Consider the following 22,163-nt stretch of genomic DNA (forward strand, 5'->3'; position numbering starts at 1 on the left):
TATCGAGGCTATTATCCTAGCCGAGAGACTCACTCCTCGGATTGCGCTTCTCTGAGGTCTTCTTCCTCCTCAAATTCTCTGAAGTCTTCGTCTTTGTCAGCTCCCAGGAAGTTCCAAGGACAGAAAGATCCAGGGTCCGCTTCCTCGACGCAGAACTCACCGTCTTGGCATGTTCGGGCAGGGGCCTGTTCCAGAAGATCATTCACCAAAAACCCAGAATACAACCATGGCGGGAAATAGATTCTGACACCAGCTCAAAATAGTTATTCCTGTCTCTAGAAGCTCCGTCTCCAATGTTAACGAGGTTGTTCATGCCGGCCAGTGTGGACGGATGATCTGACGTCTCACGATGAATCCCCTCCGCCCTCCTTGTACTGTGAAATGCATAAGTCCAGATGTGAGGGTGGCCGTACTGTCGTGCTGCTCAGATTTCTCTTGTGGATTGAGGAAAACCACCTGGTTCATCTGCGTGTCACTACCGATGTCGGAGCTGATTTGGCCTTCGATTCCAGAAAACCCGATAGCACCAGCAATGGCACGGGCTGAAGGATCCGGAACATTGAAAAAACCAGGATCCTGATACTCCTTCTCGCTTGCGCCTTTGACGTTACCGAGGGTATTGTTATGTTCCCAAAGCCCGTCTGATATACAGTACCTGCTTCCATCGACTGGTGTACTAGTAATTGAGCACATCGTGAGCCACAGCTAGCGTCGACGATTGATGTGAGATTATGGAACCAGTAGGTCATGTAAATCGCTGGGAAGGCGGACGACGCAAGGCATTTTCGTTGATCTGTCGCATCCGTCCAGTAGATATCATGCGTGTATATGCTGTCCTCGTTGCATCGCGGAAATGAAGCATTATCTCCAGCCCTGCCTGCTCATACTAATTGGGGGGGGGGGGGGTTGCAGCTTGCGGAACAGTTTGATTTCCACTAGTATAGTATATTCCACTAGTCCAAAGTTCAAAAGAAGCCCAACTGATCGGCGCTAAATTGTCAGGTGTTTGCGTACACGAATTGCATGCAATACAGGGGTGAAACTGGAAATACTGTGTCTGTTGGAGGAGGAGACCGTTGTGTTCGCTCGACAGACGGGGGTGTGTTCCGGTCATTTAAGTGCTACTTCAATTGCTGAGCGAGCAACAAGCATGGACGGAGTACTTATCTGGAAAGACGACTTAGTTTTGATCATCATCGGATACATTTTTTAGATTACAGACCCGTGCCTGGTTCTCTGGCCAGCGATGTCAAAGGCGACGAAGCCACCCGACTGGGGGTGCGTCATGCTCCGCGAGCAGTTGATTGGCCATATCTTCAACCTCACAAAGGCGGGGAGGGTATGATCTGGAATCCAGGTCGAGGAAATATTTAAGAATAGTCTCATCCTCCAGCTTATTTAATTTGCTTGAGTTAGGCGTGGTGTCGCGTCCGGAGGTAATTCCATCGAGGCGGCGTTGGACTGTTCTGCGGCCGACGGAATTTATTTTCGCAGCTACGCGAGCGCTAAGATTAGGGTCTTGCTTCATAGCCTGAATGGCCAGTAACAATTGACGTTCTTTTCTAGTCCTATCCATTGGTTGTGGTAGAGAAAACGCGTTAGGAAGACAAAGTGGCGCGCTCGCTACGCATCCACGTTATCTATATTAAACCCCGTAGCATTGGAATCTCCTACATGGAGAGACTTAGATAGTTAAAAGAATCCCTGTTGCAGGTCTAAGTCCCTAATTCTGTATCTCTCACTCGCTTACTTTTTCACTGGCTTATGATCTACGTTAAGTTATGAGGATTTGGGAAACGAGTGAGCTTGGTCTGTTGTAAACAGCATACATGGTCTGCCGTGGTCCGCCGTAGATGCAAAGTGGTTGGTCCGGGACACCGGAGTTCTGCTCTCTGTACTGCTCAAATAGTCGGTCCCTGCTCAGTAGTTGTGGAATTCGCGGCCGGTGGTGAGAGGCAACTCCTTGTTGGCGTCGTAGCCAGTCATATCGGGCTGCATTCTGTGGGTGCCAGCCTCTACAGAGTGACTGCCGCTGTCAACACCATCGATGCCAAGAGTGACGTTGGGGGCAAAGGTCTTGTTGCCATCCTCACGACGCTCGTAGGGGACGAGAATGTTAAAGAAGCGAGGGACGATGAGGCCGAGAGCGATCAGCAGGATGGTAATGTGGGCAACGGCGAAACCGAAGATGTGGACCGGGTCCTTGTTCTTGCTAGGATCGCGGAAGTTGTCGTACGAAAACGAGTATACAATGCAGAGAAGGGGGCCGTTGATGTAGCGGAGAAGGAAGGGCCAGAAGGAGGGGATCTTCCAGTTCTTACCAGCTCCGACGATAACGTTGAGATCGCGGCGGAGTTGTTCACCCTGCATTTCTGTTAGCCAACGATCGCGGGAAGCACAAGGCACCTAGTCTTACCGAGTAGAAAGCCATCCACCAGAACTTGCTGAGTAAGGTATTGTTGTTCCAGAAGCTGGAAGCGGCGCAGTCGGGAGTCTTGGCAACGAGCACCGCAATGATGGAACCGATGATGTAGACACCGAAGCCGACGCCGGCGCCAACGGGCTCATCGACGATGTGTCCCAGGAGAACGCCGAGGAAGATAGCGAGGAAGTACGCAAGTTGGTAGACGGACCAGGCCATCATACCGACTTGGCTGGCGGCTTCCTTGTATCGATAGATCGTTGTCGATGCAACACACTCGGACATGACAACAAAGATCAGCGCAGTATCGTTGATCCAGGTGTCAACTCCATCAAGAAGATAGTATCCGAATCGGGAGCAAAATATCAAAGACAGGCAGAAGGAGAAGATGCAGGTGATGGTAACGATCCAAGCACGGCCGAGTTTCTTGCCAATCGGAAGGTCCATAACCATGGTGTTGACGGCATCGATCAGGGCGCAAGAGCTGCTCAAGCCGAGGAACATCAGGGTCAAGAAGAAGAAAAAGCTCCAGAGTCCAGATACTGGCATCTGAGCCACAGCCTCGGGATAAGCGTAGAAAGCGACGGTAAAACTGCCCAGAGGGGATTCTGGGTCAGGAGTCATGCCGAGAAAGCCGATGACGCCGAACACAGCAAACGCTGCGAAGACTTCGAACGCTGAGTTGGACATGCAGATGATGACAGCATCCTGGACCGCGTTGGCGTGCTTTTGTTGGTAGGAGGCGTACGATGTGAAGTAGCCGAAACCGACACCAGTCGAGAAGAACACCTGGCCGAGAGCTGAAGTCCAAATCTGCCCACTAGCTAGCTTTCCGCCGTTCCAGGAGCCGATGTAGAGGCGGATACCGTCCCAGGCGTTGGGCAGCGAAGCTCCGCGACCGATGAGGATGATGATGAGAACGATAGGCAGACCCATGGTCAGATAGCTGGTACGCATGTCAGTACAATGCAATTTAGGAGTGGTTGTTCTGACTCACATGACACGTCCAGTGGTGCCAACACCGCGCCAGATGCACAGCCAGACGAGAACCCAGGTGAAAAGCACCCAGCCTGTGGTCTCAGGCACCAAGCCTCGGCCCTCATAGCTGACCCAGCCGTCGTCGGCTTCATTTCGGGCGCCATTGCGGATGACCTCTTCCATAAAGTATTCGTCATTGCGACCAGCCCAGGGTGGGTTTGCGGTAAAGCCGCTGCGCCAGTAGTGCATGGCCCATCCCAAGATAGCGACATAGTAGACGATGACAGTGTACCCGTTGAAGATGAGGCCGAGACCAACACCCTTCAGGCGTTTGTTCACTTGGTTGAAAGCAACGACTGATCCGGCGCGGAAGGCCTGGCCGAGCGCCACTTCGAGGATGAGGACAGGAATGGCGACAAGGAAGATGGCCATGAAATATGGGATGAACCACTGCGCTCCGGAGTTGTTGTAAACTTGGGAGGGATAGCGGAGGACATTTCCGAGACCGACAGCACCACCCATCGCAGCCAGAATATAAGCAGTTCGACTGGGCCACACGTCACGTCCATCTTCGCCCTGCTTCGCGGGCGGGGCGATGATATCGACCACCCTCTTGAGTGCGCCCATCTTGAAGAATATGTAAAGGATTACTTTTAGAAGCAGAGGTTGTTGGAAGGGAAAAATGAGCCGCTGCTGGTGCTATTTAATAACAATGCCCAAGAATCTGCCAGGACTTGTGGTTGCATCGCGAAGCTAGGCGGCGAGCGCGAGTTCAAGAACGCATTGGGATAGGCTGGAATACGATAGTGCTTTCAACCCTCATTCGGCTTATCGTGATGCTCATAGGCGCAGCCGAGTGTCGTGGTCTTACCGGGATGAAATGGTCCCTTCTCGAACCAATCTCTCGTCGCTGGGAACCACAGTTCAGGGAAACAAGCACTCTCCGTACTCCTTACCTATCAGACGTTCGACCACAGGGGAGACATCCCCGGGCGAGCCAAGCAAGTTTGCAAGGATGGCCAAATTGCCAAGATCCACCGGGGCTTGCGGGGATGATAGGATATCGTAGTCTTAGGGGCCATTTGATATCCGTAAGGAAGCGCGATTCGGAGTGTCAACAAGCCGGCAATGGAGGCAGGGGTAGAATGGAAAGGATCTTACATGGAGTGGGCTGGGCGCTCGCGGCAAGGCGGTGATGGGTTGCTTGGTGGAGTTTCGACCTATGAGGGGCGCGGGCGGAGCTGGAACTGGGGACGGACGCCAGATCAAAGGGCCAGAAGGCGCATGAGCCCAGGTTACGGTCGTGCTCAAAAGTATCCAAATGGCAATGAGCCTTCTGCATGGTCAAATCTTTGGGTGCTGCACATCGGGTTTCAATAGTTACTTCTGATTTTGGTGTCCTGTAATGGAGTAGCTCTCAGACGACGCTCACCACCACCTTGCCAAAATGACTACCTGCAGCCACATACTCCAAGGCCTCTTTCGCCTGATCAAAAGGCAGAACTTTATCCACAATAGGGTGGATAATCTTCTGCTGGTAGAGTTCCAGCGCTTCCTCAAGGCGATCTTTCGGCCCAACGCAAATGCCCTTGAGTGTGACATTCCGTCGTAAGGCGAGCACATTTGTGTTAATTCTACTCTCAGCATTATCCTGCTTTCCACTAAGATAACCGATACTAGAAATCATACCTCCCCATTTAACACAGGTAAAACTCTTCGCCAGGGTCTGAGGCCCACCTTGCTCGAAAATAATATCCACGCCTTTGCCTTCAGTGATGTGCAAGACTTCGTCTTGCCATTCAGGTGTAGCTCTGTAGTTGATGACATAGTCGGCCCCGAGCTCTTTTGCTCTGTTCAACTTTTCGTCGGAGGACGATGTAACGATAGCTATAAATGTCAGTAGAACTCACCGTAGCATACAGACCGCTTACCAGTAAGCCCACTCGCCTTTGCTAGTTGAAGTCCGGCAATAGAAACGCCCCCAGTTCCCTGTAGCAGTACGATTTTATCTGCTCCTTGTACTGGTTGCCCAATAGGCCGCATCCAGTTCAGTGCCATCCAAGCAGTCACGACAGCAATTGGAAGAGTACTGCCCTCCTCGTCGCTAAGGTACGACGGGACTTTGACCAACCCGTAAATTGGGAAGCATCTGTACTCGCTCAACACACCTGGCAAAGGCAGACCAAGTCCGGACGGCGAGTGTTCGTCTGTGATTTGCCCGGTCATATGGGTCAAGTTAAAAATTGCCATGACGCGGTCTCCTTCGACCCATTCACTGGCTGTAGCATCTGAGCCTCGATTGCCAAACTTCACAATCGTCCCAACCATGTCTGAACAGGGCACAATTGAGGACGGAGGCGAGATTGAGGCATAATGGTCGTAATCTCCGATGCATACTAGCGCGCATTAACAAACTAGACTGGAAACATATAGTAGAAATGGTCAGCAATATGATACTCACCTTCGACATCTCGAAAGTTCACAGACACAGCGCTGATCTTCACTAGGACCTCATCCTCCTGAGGCTCAGGTACAGGAATAGCTTCTTGTCTCAGACCTGCTAAGCCAGAGAGGTCTGTTACCCATTGTTTCATGGTCACAGCGTTTGCAGAATTCATAGATATTTGTGGGATAAACCATCCAACCAAGTGGCTTTCTCGAAGATGGAATCATGTGGTTGCTAGAAACTTACAACACGATGAGAGCCGAAATATTAAGTGTCGTAAACGAAGACGGCCAGCAAGGACCTTGATTTGTAAGCACTGGCTCTAACCGCAACAAGATGCTTCGTCTATTTAGGGAGACTGATGTTAGTCCCCATGAAGTCGGCCATCCGCCAAATCGGCCACCCTACTTGCGACAAACCCCCCGTTGCTACCGAATGTACCTTGGGTTTGTAATACGTGCCATTCACTCATGCACCAGCATGATATTCGTATCAATATGTAGCAGCCAGCGAGTTGCAGGGCGATCCAAACTTCTTGGGAGCGCACCTCGAGAAACTGGTGGGTGCAAGTCGACTAGTCCTATTGTGGTACGACGCACGGGCCACAGTAGTCAGTTGTCCATAGAGGTCCGTGCGTCAGTGACCCGTTCTCTGCAGTTTACGGCCCCTCCCTCATCATCTTAGCACTCCTCGTTGGCAACCCACGTAGGGAGCCGTGGCGTGGCCATATAAAACGCGACTTCGATGTAAGAGGGGCGAAGTCCGCACGGCTTTGTTTCCTAGTCTACCCCTCACCCCCGCTTGACTCATCCTGGGGGTGACTCTGCAGAAGTCCCAGATTTGCGATTTGCGCCGGTGCCAGCGAGGATGCCTCGGCAGCCACCGCGACCGACGCAAAAAGTCGCCATCTCTAGCCAATTTTCAGTTGCGCTGTGGAGATGATCGGTGTGTTAAGGGATTACAGCCGTATACGGTGTCAGCGGGGGGTGTATGGTTGTTGCACGCTCTCCACACAGCCTGTCCCAGATGTTATAAGATACTGGATGGCCGGACGACAGACTCTCCTCTTCACATCCATCAAGCACAAGTTGTACCAGGACGCAATTGATCTGCATCTCGTTCAACCATACACAATCGCAGAGATGAGTGACGTGCTCAGAATGCCATCGGAGGACTTCAACGACCTGCCGCCTTTCCCTAAAGATGTGCTAACCGCGCCACTGCTGAGAGTATCTCTCTCTGCGACTTCTCGCCCGCGATCCTAACGAATTATCCCGCTTTTTCAAGGCGTGCGAGGACGTTGGCTTTTTCTACCTTGACCTCTCCACTTGCGCAGAAGGCGCCGACATCCTTACCGATGCGACAGACTCTTCAACGTTGGCGAAGCGCTTTTTGATCTTTCTCTCGAAGAAAAGCTCAAGTATGACTTCGCCAAGAGTCACAACAGCTATTTTGGGTACAAAGGCTATGGCGGCTTTGTTGCCGACAGCCAGGGCAACATCGACCGGACCTAGTTTTACAATGTTAGCAAAGACGACATTTTGAAGCAGGGAACTCGCTGGCCTACGCCTGATGTATTGAATGCTCAGCGAGTGCTTATGAAGAACTTCACGAAATATGCTCACGAAATTGTGCTGCTGGCGTGGGAGTTGCTGAACAACCACCTTGGACTTCCTGTGGGGACACTGCTTAAGATGCATCGACTGGAGGGCATTTCAGGCGATCAGATTCATTTAATCAAAGCCCCGCCACAGCCCCCAGATGACAGGAGAACGGCGCTCGCCGAGCACACTGATTTCGACAGCATCACAGTACTTTTCAACCGGTTGGGTGGGCTGCAAATCCTGCCTCCCGGCGATCAGGCTGAATGGTGCTACATGAAGCCACTGCTGGGTCATGCCATTGTTAACCTCAGTGACGCCCTGGTCAAGTTCACCAATGGGCTATTGCGCAGCAATATCCACCGAGTCAGTAGCCCTCCAGGTACACAAGCCGGCACCACACGATACTCCCTGGTTTATTTCAGCCGACCTGAAGACGATCTGATTCTGAAGCGCTTGCAAGGGTCTACCAAAATACCTCCACTAGCGAAGGACGAGGTCGAGGAAGAAATCAACAGCAAGGATTGGATCATCCGACGTGGCCTCGGAAGGAGACCCGGCATCCATGGAACTAAGGCATTCGACTGGACTTCCTTCAGAGGTTCGGAAGAGAAGTCCAGGCGTATCAATGCCCAAGTAAATTTGGCTCAGCTCTCATAATCGAATATCAAGATTCTATGACAATCCCACACAATCTGTCAGTCCGTCCCGGATTCTGGTCACCTCAGGATAAAAAAAATTACCCAAGAAAGACGAGTGATGCGAAAATCCGGGTGCGGTCTGTGGCATCCATATTGTGCTCCGCATTAACCGTCGAAGCCCTGACGACCGCTAGTCTCACTGGCCCGGACAATCATGTTACCAACCCACGCATGTCCAATCGCTGCGGAAGAAGCTCGGAATGGGGGACTGCTCCTCGCAGAAAAGTCTGGATGCCGAGAATTTGCAATGCTCGTGCCGCTAGCGAGGGTAGAGGAGGAAACAAGCAGCAAAATCTGAAACGAAGCCCCTCGCGTACTTCAGAAGTGGCCCACAGCCGGCCGAGCGTGGCTGCCGAGGCGCCGCTTTTGCATGGCGGCTGCACGGAGGTAGACAGCTTGGCGCTCCCATAATCCTGGTCTTTCTCTTGGCAGAGCGGCCAAGCCGTCCTAGCCGGTCGCTCAGCGGAGCCTTGGTATGCCCCTGAACTCTTGACCTTCGCTGGACGAATCGCCTTCACTCCTCCGCATGCTTTGAGCCGATGCTCAAACAAAAGCTGCATGCCGCCACCCTGTCATCCGCTTTGTGGCAGCGCTGCACATGGAAGACTTGGTATACTTTCCGTTCCGCTACCTGTATGATCGGGGCAACCTCTACGCACAGAGTGTGAAAAGGTGGTACGTAGGCTCGCCGCGCGGACGTCTAGAAATGTCCAAGCATGCTTCGGGAAGATCACCAAGAGAATGCCAGCGGGCTCCCTAGGGGTAGGGGCTTGCGTCTTCTCGATTCGTGGCGCTGCCAATCTCGTATGTCTGGCTGCGGCTTTTTGTTTCAACCTCCATCAGAGTTCCCTCCGGCCTACAACGGCTGGTAGCTTGCGCAAACATGCCTCTCTACTGACACGCGTCTTGATCTCTGATAGAGCTTTATCAGCTTCACTTCTCACTACCGCCAGCACTCTCCCGACCTCCCACAAACAGCAGGCCTGGTATGTCTAATTTGTCGTCAGTGCAATTCCACACACCCTCCTCTTAATAGTCCGCTGGTCGGACGCTCTCTCGCAACCTCCGCTGAAGGAACCACCTCACAAGACTTCGGGAAACCGCAAAGACACCGTCGTCATGGCCATTCATCTCGACCCAAGCACACTCAATGTGGTCATCTCGATCCTGGGCTGTTTCATCCTCGCCTTTGGCGCTATCTCCGTCAAGATCAAAAACACATGGTACCTAGGCGAGGCCCTGCCAGTGGTCATGCTCGGTGCCATGCTCGGTCCTATGGCTGCTAGATGGCTGGATGCACGAATGTGGGGAATGGCTATCGTCGGCCAGGTCCCTGCGATCACCTTGAGCATGTGCAGACTTGTCATCGGCATCCAACTAGTCATCGCTGGATTTCAACTGCCCGCCCGCTTCTTGCAGTACCGGTACAAGGAGATGCTCATTTGTCTGCTGCCCATCATGACGATCATGTGGCTCTGCACTACAGCATGCATCATGGCTACTATACCTAAGCTCACGCTTCTTGCTGCGCTTGGCATCGGCTCCTGCGTTACCTGCACCGATCCTATCCTTTCGCAAGCCGTTGCCAAGGGTCCTTTCTCCGACAAGTACGTTCGACGAAATCTACGAGAACTGATCTCTGCCGAAGCAGGAGCCAATGATGGCTTTGGCTTTCCCTTCCTCATGCTTGCGACCTTTCTTATCCGTAACGCCGAATCGTCAGAGCTGACTGCAGAGATCGCTGAGAACGAAGAAGCTGTCGAGTATGGTGCCGAACTCCGCCGTGGCATCGACCTCCTGCTTCGACGAGCTACTGAAGGTGAAGATGGTAGCGTTGGGCGTCTTGGCGGCGGCGTAGGAACAGCTTTGGGCAACTGGGGTCTCGAGACATGGCTGTATGCCATTGCCATGTCTGCTGTCTACGGTACCGTGTGCGGCTGGGGTATGATGTATGTCGCACGCTATGCACTCAAAAGGTATGTCGATCTCCTGACCTCCCCCGATGTCTCACAGCTAACCACTGCCAGACGCTGGATCGATGGCGAGTCCTATCTTATGCTGCCAACCGGTCTGAGCTTGTTCATCATCGGGACCTGCGGCATGCTTGCTACCGATGATCTCCTCGCCTGTTTCATCGCCGGTACCTGGCTGAACTGGGATGGCCAATATCTCAAGGAAACCGAAACTCGCCACGATGAGGTCAACAGTGTCGTCGATGTCCTGCTCAACTTCGGTGGTTTCATGTACATCGGTGCTGTCATTCCTTGGGCATCTTTCCAGGATCCCGATGGCACTGGTGTTACTATACCCCGACTTCTTGGCCTCGGTAAGTGTTTGTGTTTGCCGTTGTGACGGATAAGCTGACCGGGACCAGGTATCATGATCGTCGTCTTCCGACGCATTCCAGCAATTCTCATGGCTTATAAGTTCATGCCCAGCTGTGTGGTCGACTGGAAGGAAGCGCTTTTCATGGGCTATTTCGGCCCTATTGGCATCGGAGCTGTACGTTGTTCCCATTCTCTGATCCAACCCCTGTCCCAGCCATTCCATTGTGCCCTCAGTCGTACTCAGCATACTGACTCCCACCCCTAGGTCTTCTATGTCGAACACACACGCCACCTCTTCCCGGAACCCGGCGAAGCCCTAACGGAAGAAGAAAACAACCTCACCGCGGCCATGATCCCGGTCGTCTACTGGCTAGTCGTCTTCAGCATCTTCTGGCACGGCCTCTCCATCCCCGCCCTGAACCTAATCTACAAATGGAAGGGCGTAGAACCCATCCAAGACGAGGATGGCCCCGTCGTCGTCCGGCGCCTCAGCACGCACAACCCCATGCCCAAGAACAGCAGCATCGACGAACGCCGCCAGAGCATCGTCCTCAACAATCGCTTTAGCAGATCCTATAATACCGCGGAGCTGGACATGAATGCAGTCGAGGGCTATCGACGGCGCACCCAGGCGTGGTATAAGCAGCAGGACACCGAGGCGTTCGACAGCGAGAAAGACCTGCCCAAAAATGATCCCGTCATTCAGTGGGCGCAGTCCTCGCCGCACTATCAGTCCCATCTCCGACGGTCTGATAGCAGCAAGTACGGTCCGCCGCTGGAGCGCAACCGGACTGGTGAGGGACCTTACATCTGAGACACGACAAGACGCAAGGCACTTTTTGCTCCCCTTTACGGCTCGGGGTTCCTCGCGAGTTGCAGTCTGAGGCGTCGACACTTACAGGGGAGAAGGGGTCTCGAAGTGGTAGCAAGGTACCGCTGACCCAAGCAGCAACGCAATGAGCGATACGAGCATGACTTTCAACATGATAAAGTACGTAAATGCATATACACCGGAAAACAGACAAGCGAAGAGTCTCCCTGGCAGGGTTGGAAACCTCCCCTGTCATTTACACTCATTTGCCCTTTATTGCTGCCAACTTCCATGTCCCATACAATATCTTTCCTGGTGATTGGCTGCTGGCCAACTCTAATCTCCCCTCGTTCTCTCTTCGCACATATTTATGCAGCCCACCAACACATATCCTATCGCTCAGCTCGAGCGTCTGAGCCGGCTGCGCACACAGACCCTTAGAGTCTCGCCCTGATGTAAATGTCACTTCCTCTTCGCATAAGACCTGCTTTTTGATGAAGCGAAGTTATACACTGTGATTTTCGCGACAGCAATGCTGGACACTTTGGGCCTTTATCAAACTCGGACATCGGATCGCCTTGCCCAGTTGTGGCCGCCACTTTAATCTCTGATCCACAATCAGCGCCACGGCGTCCAGAAGGTCGTCATATACTTGAGCTTCCCTCCAGATCGCTGGATGGAGGAGATCTATGATTGTTGACTGCATGGAATTGACTGGCGAGCCACCAGAGGACGATACAGCTTGCGAGAAACTCGCTTCAGAGGATACCCTCGTTGAGGCTGAAGCAGGTCACTCTATGCGGCTTCCCCCTCGTAGGTCTTGCTTTCCAAAGCACTCAATGTATCCAGGAAAGCCACGTGTTGAGACTCCGAGTGGTATACGGATGGGAATATGCAAGGTCGTCGAGAGCTCGGAGAACTTCATTCGGAGGAGAAAAGCCATCACTGAGATGCATGCTCACATTAGAGAATGGCGTCGATTGCGCTTCAAGGTATCTGCAAGGGCTTGTGTGTAGATCGTCGGCATCGTGGATGGTTGGATCGCCTGCTTCACTTGTCACGCAGAACCGTGCGTTCATACTCGACCGTCATGCTGGGGTCGGATCATCCCAACACACTAACTAGCATGGCCAATTTGGCGTCGACATACCGGAGTCAAGGGCGATGGGATGCGGCGGAAGAGTAAGAGGTTCAGGTGGTGGAAACTTACAAGAGGACTCTGGGTCCGGATCATCCGTCGACGTGGAGCAGCATGAACAACCTGGCGGCGACATACTCGAAACAAGGGCGATGGGATTTGGCGGAAAAGCTCGAGGTACAAGTGATGGAAATTCGCAAGACGAAGCTGGGTTGAAACATCCGTCGACACTAACCAGCATGGCCAACTTGGCGGCGACATACTCGGATCAAGGGCGTTGGCATGAGGCGGTGAGGATATTGTAGGAGGGTGCAACTGGAGAAAGTCACAGCCTTTTGAGGGCATTGGAAGAAAATCTGCTCGGCTATTCCATGCTCGCGTACATCTTTTGGCATTAATTCATAGCATAATGCCGTTTCGTGCCGGGAACATGCGTCACAAATGACTTCATTTCAGGAAAGATCGTGACTGGATTCAAGATGTCGAAAAGATGATGAGATGGCCCGCCCCCCGGCATCCCTCGACAGGGTCTAGACCAGTACTGATCTAGTCCCAGTGCAGCGTCTCTGCTTCGACGGCGGTGGCTCAGTTTGAGCGCTTGCATGACCTTGCCAGGCATGCGATACACACTAACGAGACACTGGAGTCTGCGATCACCACAATCGCTCAGATCAAGCAGCAGCGGCCAGTCACTTCTGCGCTTGACGAGATTGATGCAGACGCCGCAAACGACATTGCTAGGTCCAGAGGCAGGAACTGATGAACCAGACTGCTGCTTGACGATGCTCACCAATATCCGGCAGCGTGCCCAGTCTCATTCGGCGCGACTGTCTAACGAGGTTGCTCTGGTGCGTTGCTTCATTGCTTGTCCCCGAGAACATGTCGACTGATCGACACTGCAGGCGTACAACCTAGTTGCACATGCCGACAGTCAAGCCACTATACAGATTGCCGCTGCGTCGCAGCGAGACAGCGCCACAATGCGACTCATATCAGTGGTCACACTAGTCAAACCACACGACCACACAACCACATGACCACGCAACCACACGACCACACAACCACACGACCACACAACCACACAACCACACGACCACACAGCCACACGACCACACAGCCACATGATCACACGATCACACAACCACACAGCCACATGACCACACGATCACACAACTACACGACCGTGCGACTGTGCGACCGCGCGACCGCGCAACCGTGCAACCGTGCAACCGTGCGACCGTGCAACGGCAAAAGCAAAAGCAAAACCAAAACCAAAACCAAAACCAAAACCAACAGCAGCTTACGCCCACCGCACTGCGGCCACACTGGCAGAATTCACGACGATGGTCCCAAATAAAGACCTTGAGCATCTGAAAAGAATACTCAGAATCGCCAACCTGCGATGACGTCGCTATGAGCGTAACATTGAAAACGCCATTCGAAGACGCCGAAACCCTCGTGACACACGGCAGAGTATTTTGGAGAGTTGGTCGCGGGTTTAGATGTGTCCATCGAGACCTTAATCCTCTTTGTATCCGCTTTTGGCTATAACGGCCTGATTTGTCGCACTAGCAGTCTTTTCGCCAAAACCTTGTCATTTAATTATATGCTGAGTCGACGACAATCGTCGCGGTCTTCGTGTTGGAGGCTCTTTTCCAGAAATTCTCAATAGGTCAACCTACCGGAAGCCAAAGATGTGAATTAGGCACTGTTTGCTGGTGCGTGTTTGCGATCATATTGAGTAGTATCGCCATACATTTCAATAACCAAGAAATACTGGTCCAAGCAGGATCCGAAGACAGTCATTTGGTCACATGCCGACCAAAGCCCTTGAACAGCCTCAGCATGCCTTATCCCGTGTGTATGGATCTGAGCTCACGTTACGGCTTCACTCGCATTAGTATACCGCTAACGAACGTGTAGACCCCGAAGATTTGACTCGTTTTCGATTGCGCGCCGCGAACTTCCTGTTCCGAAGTATTGTACGAAATCAATGACCAAAAAGGTCGCATTGGTCGCATTTGTGATGCTCGCACTCACTAGCCTGATCGAATCATATCTGCTTATAGTGTCCGAAACATCAGTTCAGAGGACTAAGCTATTTTTTGGCTGAACAGGAGAGCAGTTCTTGACCCGTGTCCCCTGACTGGCCTGAACTGGAAGGTAAGCCATGAGTGCTCAGTATCAGGATCCAACTGCGCCGTACCAGCAGAGACCTAAGACCCCCCCACTTACAATAGCGATGGGGGCAGGGACACTGAACCATGCGTTACTCGCATAAGTAAAGGCAGTAACAACTACCCACCAGGGATTTCGTCCCAGACTTTGTCCGCCAGAAGCCTCTTGCGTGAGATATCCGATCTCCCATAGTCTGTACACGGCGGTGAAGACTAGGCCCACAGCGGCAGCATTGATACCCCGCAACATACTTCTCACCAGGGGCTTCTTCCTCAACCGTCCCCAAAGGCTTTGGAAGCCCACAGCCAGTACTATGCCTGGCGTGAAAATACCCACAAAGCTAACAAACGCACCTAACACTGTAGAGTGAGATGTGCCAATCATCGCAAGCGCTCCCAAGTACACAGCAAAGTTGAAATTTGGACCTGGAAACGCCTGTATGATGGCCAAACCAATCAAGAAATCTCGAGTAGATACCCATCCAGGCTGGACAACATACTCTCGCAGAAGGGGAATGACGACTGGCCCGCCACCAAAGATAATAGTTCCCGCGAGATACATATTTGCAAAAAGATCGAGCAACCTTGGCGGGTCGGACAGGACCCCACGAGTTACAAGTAGAGCAATGAAAGACGCTGATATAGATGAGCGATGTATCCACGGAAGGCTTTTTTGACTGACCAAAGAATCCTGCAATTATAGCCAGGCCCACAGGGATAGGTATCGCGTAGGATTGCATATCGGTGGCATCAACATCGTGGATTGTATGCGTGTGGTTGTCATCGTTCAGTGAAGCTACTGGATTGTCCGAAGTCGAGGTTGCTGGGTGTCGGCGTTGGGCACTGCCAGCGTTCTCGTCTGGTCCATTGTTATTTTCGGGTAGCTCGATGGAATCATCAGCCTCGGGCCTTGAGGGCTGGTTTTGTCGTGAACGGCTGTGTTTCCTGGCAGCAATCTCGGCGCGGACTTGTCGGATACACTGCCCCAGCCACAAATCCCATATAACTGTAGCAATACCGCCGGCAACGATAAGGACTGGGAAGTACCACAATGCTGTGTAACATAACCCAGCGCAGGCCCCGAAGATGACAAGTACACGTGTGATTTTGTCACTGATAGCTTTCTCTGCCAACTGGTACGCGTCAGGACATTGTAATGTATTCTTGAGAATGTAGAATTCCGACTTACTTGTACGGCAGCAAGCGCTACAATGCCCACTGTGGACGCGTTGAGACCCGAAAGAAAGGCATAAGCGATGGCCGGTAGAACCTCATCGATTTGGCGAACTCCCAAGGATAAGCAGAACATGCCAATCGCACCCGGTAAACTGTAAAGTAAGAATCAATCCACCTGAAGATCATATTATGTACCTGGACTCACCTCCAGAGCAAGAAAGCGAATAGAGCAGGAAGAATGCCAGCATGTATAAGGACAATGCAGAATAACATTTTGGTGCTTCCAGGTCCAGGCAAAGCCTGACAAATCGCAAACAACTCCTGATACTAAGTGACTGTTACCTCTTGCTGTTCGCGGGCTGCTTCATGAAGAAAAATGGTCTTACCACTCGTTCGTCAATCCATGGGATGCGGCCACGAGTACCCTGGACGAACCGACGGTGCTCGATTTGAAAGTGGACAGGCGGACCGCCAAATGCAGTGAAACCGAGATCCCATGTTCTTCCAGTAACGTCTCCCAAGCGCCAAAGAAACTTGTTGGTATTTGCCAGATATGCATTATTTTCATCGTGCGCGTACTCACGCAACGAGCGGAGAAAAGGGACGATCGGCATTCTGAGGAGGTCTGAATGTTACCGTCGAGCGTTTGCAAGTCTTTCCAGCATTGACAGGCCTTCACTCGTGGACTCGGCCGCTATGAGGTGAGAAAGCGACAGAAAAGTTGACAGACACATCTCCTTGAAAATATGAGCGTTGTGAGGAGAAGCAGGGCAACGCCAATAAGATCTAGACTGCGAGCACGTGCTTGTCGTCCCTTCAAGGCCAAGAAGCAACTCGCCAGCGGCAAGACGGCGCCCCATTTCTTGATCTCCAGGGATTGCGTTGAGGTATGGCGTGATTGACGATTATCCATCGACTGGTAAAAATGCCACTCGACACCGGATGTCCTACGCCGTTTTCACATCTCATCTCTTCAGCTCAAACCATGTCTTTGGGCGACGTCTTTCTTGTCCGCCACGCTGAATCACAGCACAACGTGGACAAAAATTTCCAGCAGCTCGATCCTCCTTTGACAACTGCGGGGAGTGCAGCGGCGACGCAATTCGGGTCCACATTTCCCTTTTCAGATACAGTGGGTGTTGTGCTGTCATCTCCATCACAACGTGCCATCCAAACTGCGTTGGCAGCATTCTCGAATATCCTAGAGAGACGCTACTTCGAACCGTCTAGTGGCAAGGGTATTGACGAAGGCGCTACATTGGTTATCGACCTAGATGCGCAGGAGCAGAGTACTTTACCTTGCGACACGTGCTCAGACCGAGAGACATTACTGCACATGTTTCCCCTCCTTGATTTCTCTCGATTACCTGGTGGTGAAGAAAAGGCATGGAAATCGAAGACGGGCCGTTATTCGGCAGAAAAAGAGGTAATCGAAGCTCGAGTCGTTAGACTATGTGAAACGTTGGAAGGTCTTTTAGCGTCGCAGCAAAGTCATTCCAGACGACATGTGGTCGTCGTCACTCATGGTGTATTTATGAAAGCTTTAACGGGCGACAGCAACATCGATCTTCCCAGACCAGGCTACGCTGCATACAACTTAAGATGGGAGAAGGAAGACAGACCTCCTCGTCTAGTGGCTGCGCGCTGAAACACTCCCTTCCTCGGAGAGTTGGATTGGGGTTGATTTAAACAACAGCAGGCCGGTATCGTCGTGTGATATGCCCCGTGAACAAGGAGGTCTACCAGAACATTAACCAGCACCCAGATAGTCATCAATGACTTGGACCATAATGTAGAGGGATTGAACATGGAGGTATGCCGAATTCATAAACCAATTGCGTACTGCCTGACAATTGGATCGCATCACCCGAGCTACTAACTGAGTCCGCGGTGCACTGGTACTTGAAATGGTCCGGGATTCTCGCGGGACCAATTGACCCAGTGTCGTCGTATAGAGACACTACAGCGTATACTTGAATCCCTGCAGCCCCTCAATACTCTTGCCTCCATCATCAACACGCTTGTTTGCCCGCCAGAACTTGAAATCAAGGGTCAGGGTGATGATGATAATCAGTGCGGCGGCGGTCATCGTGCAATAGATACCAGGACGGTACTCAGGGGCGTCCTGGCTGCGGAACACCACCGAACCAATGATACCACCGATACCGCCGGAGCCGACCAGCGTGGCCGAGCACAGTGCGCGCTTCCACTGCCCGCGAATGTTGTTCGCTTGCCAGGTAAGGACACACGGGACGTTGGCGTTGGCAGCTGTAGTTGCCAGAAAGACGCCAAAGTATCGTACGCCGACGTTGGAGGCGAAGCCCAGGAGCGGAAGACCTGAGACACACGTTAGCTGGTGTCTGAAAGGCAGTAGATGAATCCAACTAACCGATAAGCGCCAGTATGCCGTTGGCAAGGATGAATGGAGAGCGAATATGCCACTTGTCACCAAACCAGGCCATACCGAACATGACAATTGCCGCAAGCACATATGGTGGAGCAACCAAACATTGTGCTGCCGCAACACTGAAACCCATACCATCCCGTAGGATAATAGGCAAAAAGAAAGCAATGGCGTAGGTAATGGTGGTCGTCAACCCACAGAGCGCGGCAAAGGCCCAGACTTTCAGGTCAGCGCCGTGCTTTAGATACTTGCCCAATTGGAATGGCTCGGCGAGAGCATCACTGCGGTCTTTGTTGATGCGGGCCACCACGAAGTCGGATTCGGCCTTGGTGAGGAACTTCATGCCTAGCCAAGAATTGGATGCAAATTCACTGATCTTCTATTAGCCGAAGCGCTGGGCTTGAATGTGCGCGGCGTAGTACTCACGGGAAATCGACAATAGTCACGAATCCGACGAGAGCAACGGCGCAAGTGAGAACGCCCTGCATGATGAAGATCCAGCGCCAACCGGCGATTCCTGGTAGCCGGCCGGAAGGGGCGGTGGGATTCAGTTGAGTTGGACCTTAGCTTTGGCCAAGATTGTCGCCCGAGCCCAGAGAGTTCATCTGCATGAAGCCGTACGACAAGATGCCGGAGAAGGCGGAGGCCATACTCCCGATAAGATAAAACACTGCATTGCGCTTCTGTAGCTCGTAGCGGGGATACCAGCAAGAGAGCAGGTAGGTGCAGCCTATGCTTCATTAGCGTGTCTCTGGTATCGGTTGGATCCAACATACCAGGGGAAAACCCAGCCTCGAGCACGCCCAGAACCAGTCGCAGGGGGATCATCTCAACCATTGGTGAACGGATCCAAACCCGACGGTGAGAATACCCCAGGCGAGGCAGATGGTGGGTAGGAACAACTTTGGCCCCATCTTGCGGAGTATGACAGTGGCTGGTGGCTGGAGGAATACGTATGTGAAGAAGAAGACAAGAGTGATGATGCTGTATCTCGCGCCGATGTCCAACCTGAGGTCGACGCCCATGCCAGCCACGCCAGCGATACCCCTAAAGTGTTTATGTCAGCTTTGTGATATGCGCTGCGTCAAGACGGCCTACGAGTTGGTTCGGTCCATCAGACTGACGCAGTACATGAATGCCAGCGTCAAAACCAGGCGGCGATCGATGCGTCTGATTATCTTCTTTTGTTCTGTCGTAGTGAAGGCATCGATGCGAGCGAAGTCGTCATCGGATGGAGCATTGGACTCGACGCCCTCGAAGCCTAATGCCTGGGCCTTCTCTTGGTGGTGGGTTGCCATGTCGAAGGGACTGTATTTCCGGAGTCGGTGAAATTAAGGTGAAGAACAGAATTGTCCTCGGTTGCAAAGCATCGGAAAAGTCTAGCATCTATAATCGAGAGGCACCAGGACCCGGATCTGAGCAGGAAACCGCCAAGATCTTGGTGGCTCCAATTCCCCTGCTTAACCACCATCCATGATGATCTGACTTTGTCTGGGCTGGAGGTCGCCACAGGCGGGGAAGTGGAGCCAGGCACATGAGTCCTGCCAGCTACGACACCCCAAAACTCCGAGCCAGAGGGAACGGCGTTAGCTGATTCGCCATGGGCAAACACAGAAGCGGACTTGGCATGGTCTAGAGCTAAAAAGTTACAGCCTTGGCAAGCCACGACACTGTGCCTTTTAACTTGGCAGAGACGGAGGACCATCAGAGGAGGATGAAAGCCGAGGCTCTCTGATCTCCAGCTATCTGTCCTCCTCTGAGCTTCACCGAGCTGACGGATCGCGACGGTGTCCGGCTCTACATCTTCGTCGTCTAGGGTTCGTGGCAATGATGCTGAGAAGCCACGAGGTATGCGTAGCTACATTCCCCGGACGTGCAAGGGCTGGAAGAAAAGCCGCTGATCACAGTGGCGTTGATAGAGGCAACTCCGCTGTGTCCAGGAATCCGCTATTTGGTACTTCAATTAGAAGAGTTTGCGCCTGTAAAAAATGAAAGGGATCCGGCCAAAGCCGAGTGAGCTCAGGTAAGGTAGATATGGCACATGATTGCTTGCGTTGATTCTTCACCCGCCTTGGGAAGTTGAGATCCTCTCCGCGGATGGTACACCCAGGCACAATGCACTTGAAGTCCCCGGGTGTGGGATTTAGGTTGATGATTAGAACAGGGTAGCTGATGTGCCAGTCTCATCCATGGTTTATTCTGCGTTATACCACTGCCCGGTATATAGTCGTTGTTGCAAGGCGTCAACCTCGGCGAAGACAAAGCAGCGTGGAGGATATGATCAATACTGTCTGCATGGATGACTCTGCATGAGACAGGAACTAGGCAATTCAACAATCAACATTCAACCCGATCCAGCTGTCTTGTAGCGCGATTTGCGCCGCTCCCTAATTCGAGCATGCATTTCGGTGATGGCGTTTCTCCCTCGCATGAAGTTCTTAGGGTGATCTGCATTCTTGCACATTTCGCCCATCAACCACTCACAACGCTCAAGCTCTGTCTTGGCAAATAAAGCAGACCCAGAAACGTTGAGGATATGGTCAGATCATATCGCACTGAAGGGAGCGACGACTAAGTGGCACAATAACTTGGACGCAGGAGTAACAACGCCAACCTGCCAATAGAGCCCGTAATAGCTCGTTAACATCGCACCGATATTATAATACTCCAATCCGTGGCCATCGCTGTATGTTCCTTGTGCACCTTGGTCCTCGAGCAGCTCTTCCCAGAATGTGCAGATTCCACTCAGCACAAACAAGGCGAAGAAGCCTTTGTTCACCAAATTCAGCCACTTGTGATCAGAGACGATCCTCACCATCAGCATGTCAACGACCATATCCCAACTATCACTTCCCACCACCGGCATCACCAGCACGGCGCTTCCTACACCTCCTGATATGCTTCTCACACACCACGCAGACAGCCAGTACGATACCTCTCTGCACCTCTTCGGATAAGTCCTCGTACAGCCTGAGCTCACCCATTTTTGTCAAGCTCCGTAAACCGCTGCTCAGGAAGATGCCCCACTACCTCCCATGTCATCAGATCAATAATCTTGTAGTTTCGGAAACTTGCCCAGCCCAGCCATCCATCTACGCCGTCGGTTGCGGCGTGAGTGCGGTAAAGGCGGAAGCTTCGGCGTGCTGCTTGGACATATGGCGTTCCGGTCATTCTGTTGTCGACTGAAACCTTTTAAGTAGGTTTATCAGGATATTGGTCCTCAGCGAGCGATACCGACCTGGGCTCGTAATTCTGGGGAACGATGAAGTCGTACTGGTAGTGACAGAGGAATGTACTCGTATTCTTCAGCAACTCCCACGCAACATCACCATTATGCGTGTCTGCGCCATTCAGCTTCTTCAGATTGTTGCCAAATGCAAGACGAGCGTTTCGACTGAATCGGAAGTGAGCAGCCGCTATGATGAACGCTTTCGGGACTGTGGGAGTGCTGCGATACGAGATTACGTCTGGCAACCAGACCTTCAGTTCATGGGTCGAGGCATGATACAGCGGCGTATCCTGCACATCTGGCAATCCGGACGCGAGGCTAATAGTTGGATCTGACCAGAGGACCGACCGAGAGAAGAGCAGTGTCCGGATCGGCTGCAGGTCGTGGAGACTGATAGATCCGAAACACGCAGACTCGGTGGTGGTAGCGGGAGTCAACGTAGCTGATCGAGAATACAAGGAGCTTGCTTCAGTCTGGGCATCGTCGAAGAGACTTGAAGTGCGTAGGCTTGATGATGATCGCGACTGACCTCGCCATCGTGGGAGCTCAATGCCCTCTATGGCGGTACTCGAGGCACGCTTGTCAGAATTATCGAACTTCGTCAACAGTGCGGCCATTTTTGTGGTTTGGCAATAATTTTGTTTGGCGCTGTTGGCTTCGTAGCTTGCGGTCGGCCCATACTTGATATAGAGCATTGATCTCCATCCCATTAGGGAATACGAAGTACAGCCCATGGCTTATAAGATGCAGGTA

At 52.4% G+C, this 22,163-nt stretch overlaps 10 protein-coding genes across 10 annotated transcripts; 4 read left to right on the forward strand and 6 right to left on the reverse strand.

Annotated features, from left to right (window-relative positions):
- Positions 1-1,920: 1,920 nt before the first annotated feature.
- On the reverse strand, positions 1,921-4,027 carry HMPREF1541_10896 (uncharacterized protein; the record flags this gene model as incomplete). The annotated part of the gene is made up of 3 exons (XM_008715565.1): positions 1,921-2,364; positions 2,417-3,368; positions 3,420-4,027. The coding sequence occupies 3 exons, from the start codon at positions 4,025-4,027 to the stop codon at positions 1,921-1,923; spliced, it is 2,004 nt and encodes a 667-aa protein (XP_008713787.1).
- Positions 4,028-4,817: 790 nt separating this feature from the next.
- HMPREF1541_10897 (uncharacterized protein) lies at positions 4,818-5,994 on the reverse strand (the record flags this gene model as incomplete). The annotated part of the gene is made up of 3 exons (XM_008715566.1): positions 4,818-5,287; positions 5,332-5,796; positions 5,862-5,994. The coding sequence occupies 3 exons, from the start codon at positions 5,992-5,994 to the stop codon at positions 4,818-4,820; spliced, it is 1,068 nt and encodes a 355-aa protein (XP_008713788.1).
- Positions 5,995-6,889: 895 nt separating this feature from the next.
- HMPREF1541_10898 (uncharacterized protein) lies at positions 6,890-8,107 on the forward strand (the record flags this gene model as incomplete). Its single annotated transcript, XM_008715567.1, has 2 exons — positions 6,890-7,051; positions 7,361-8,107. The coding sequence occupies 2 exons, from the start codon at positions 6,890-6,892 to the stop codon at positions 8,105-8,107; spliced, it is 909 nt and encodes a 302-aa protein (XP_008713789.1).
- Positions 8,108-9,267: 1,160 nt separating this feature from the next.
- HMPREF1541_10899 (uncharacterized protein) lies at positions 9,268-11,289 on the forward strand (the record flags this gene model as incomplete). The annotated part of the gene is made up of 4 exons (XM_008715568.1): positions 9,268-10,124; positions 10,176-10,474; positions 10,523-10,650; positions 10,741-11,289. 4 exons carry the CDS (start codon positions 9,268-9,270, stop codon positions 11,287-11,289), a joined length of 1,833 nt encoding a protein of 610 aa, XP_008713790.1.
- A 1,249-nt stretch (positions 11,290-12,538) lies between these two features.
- Positions 12,539-12,640, forward strand: HMPREF1541_10900 (uncharacterized protein; the record flags this gene model as incomplete). Its single annotated transcript, XM_008715569.1, has 1 exon — positions 12,539-12,640. The coding sequence occupies one exon, from the start codon at positions 12,539-12,541 to the stop codon at positions 12,638-12,640; it is 102 nt and encodes a 33-aa protein (XP_008713791.1).
- A 1,968-nt stretch (positions 12,641-14,608) lies between these two features.
- HMPREF1541_10901 (uncharacterized protein) lies at positions 14,609-16,391 on the reverse strand (the record flags this gene model as incomplete). Its single annotated transcript, XM_008715570.1, has 5 exons — positions 14,609-15,237; positions 15,284-15,734; positions 15,791-15,929; positions 15,983-16,104; positions 16,164-16,391. The coding sequence occupies 5 exons, from the start codon at positions 16,389-16,391 to the stop codon at positions 14,609-14,611; spliced, it is 1,569 nt and encodes a 522-aa protein (XP_008713792.1).
- Positions 16,392-16,762: 371 nt separating this feature from the next.
- HMPREF1541_10902 (uncharacterized protein) lies at positions 16,763-17,425 on the forward strand (the record flags this gene model as incomplete). Its single annotated transcript, XM_008715571.1, has 1 exon — positions 16,763-17,425. One exon carries the CDS (start codon positions 16,763-16,765, stop codon positions 17,423-17,425), a length of 663 nt encoding a protein of 220 aa, XP_008713793.1.
- A 312-nt stretch (positions 17,426-17,737) lies between these two features.
- On the reverse strand, positions 17,738-18,669 carry HMPREF1541_10903 (uncharacterized protein; the record flags this gene model as incomplete). The annotated part of the gene is made up of 3 exons (XM_008715572.1): positions 17,738-18,114; positions 18,167-18,552; positions 18,608-18,669. 3 exons carry the CDS (start codon positions 18,667-18,669, stop codon positions 17,738-17,740), a joined length of 825 nt encoding a protein of 274 aa, XP_008713794.1.
- Positions 18,670-18,744: 75 nt separating this feature from the next.
- Positions 18,745-19,479, reverse strand: HMPREF1541_10904 (uncharacterized protein; the record flags this gene model as incomplete). Its single annotated transcript, XM_008715573.1, has 3 exons — positions 18,745-18,911; positions 19,053-19,228; positions 19,280-19,479. 3 exons carry the CDS (start codon positions 19,477-19,479, stop codon positions 18,745-18,747), a joined length of 543 nt encoding a protein of 180 aa, XP_008713795.1.
- Positions 19,480-21,373: 1,894 nt separating this feature from the next.
- Positions 21,374-22,027, reverse strand: HMPREF1541_10905 (uncharacterized protein; the record flags this gene model as incomplete). The annotated part of the gene is made up of 1 exon (XM_008715574.1): positions 21,374-22,027. One exon carries the CDS (start codon positions 22,025-22,027, stop codon positions 21,374-21,376), a length of 654 nt encoding a protein of 217 aa, XP_008713796.1.
- Positions 22,028-22,163: the final 136 nt, after the last annotated feature.

Source organism: Cyphellophora europaea, assembly GCF_000365145.1.
Source record: "Cyphellophora europaea CBS 101466 unplaced genomic scaffold supercont1.15, whole genome shotgun sequence".
In the NCBI taxonomy this organism is placed as follows: Eukaryota; Fungi; Ascomycota; class Eurotiomycetes; order Chaetothyriales; family Cyphellophoraceae; genus Cyphellophora; species Cyphellophora europaea.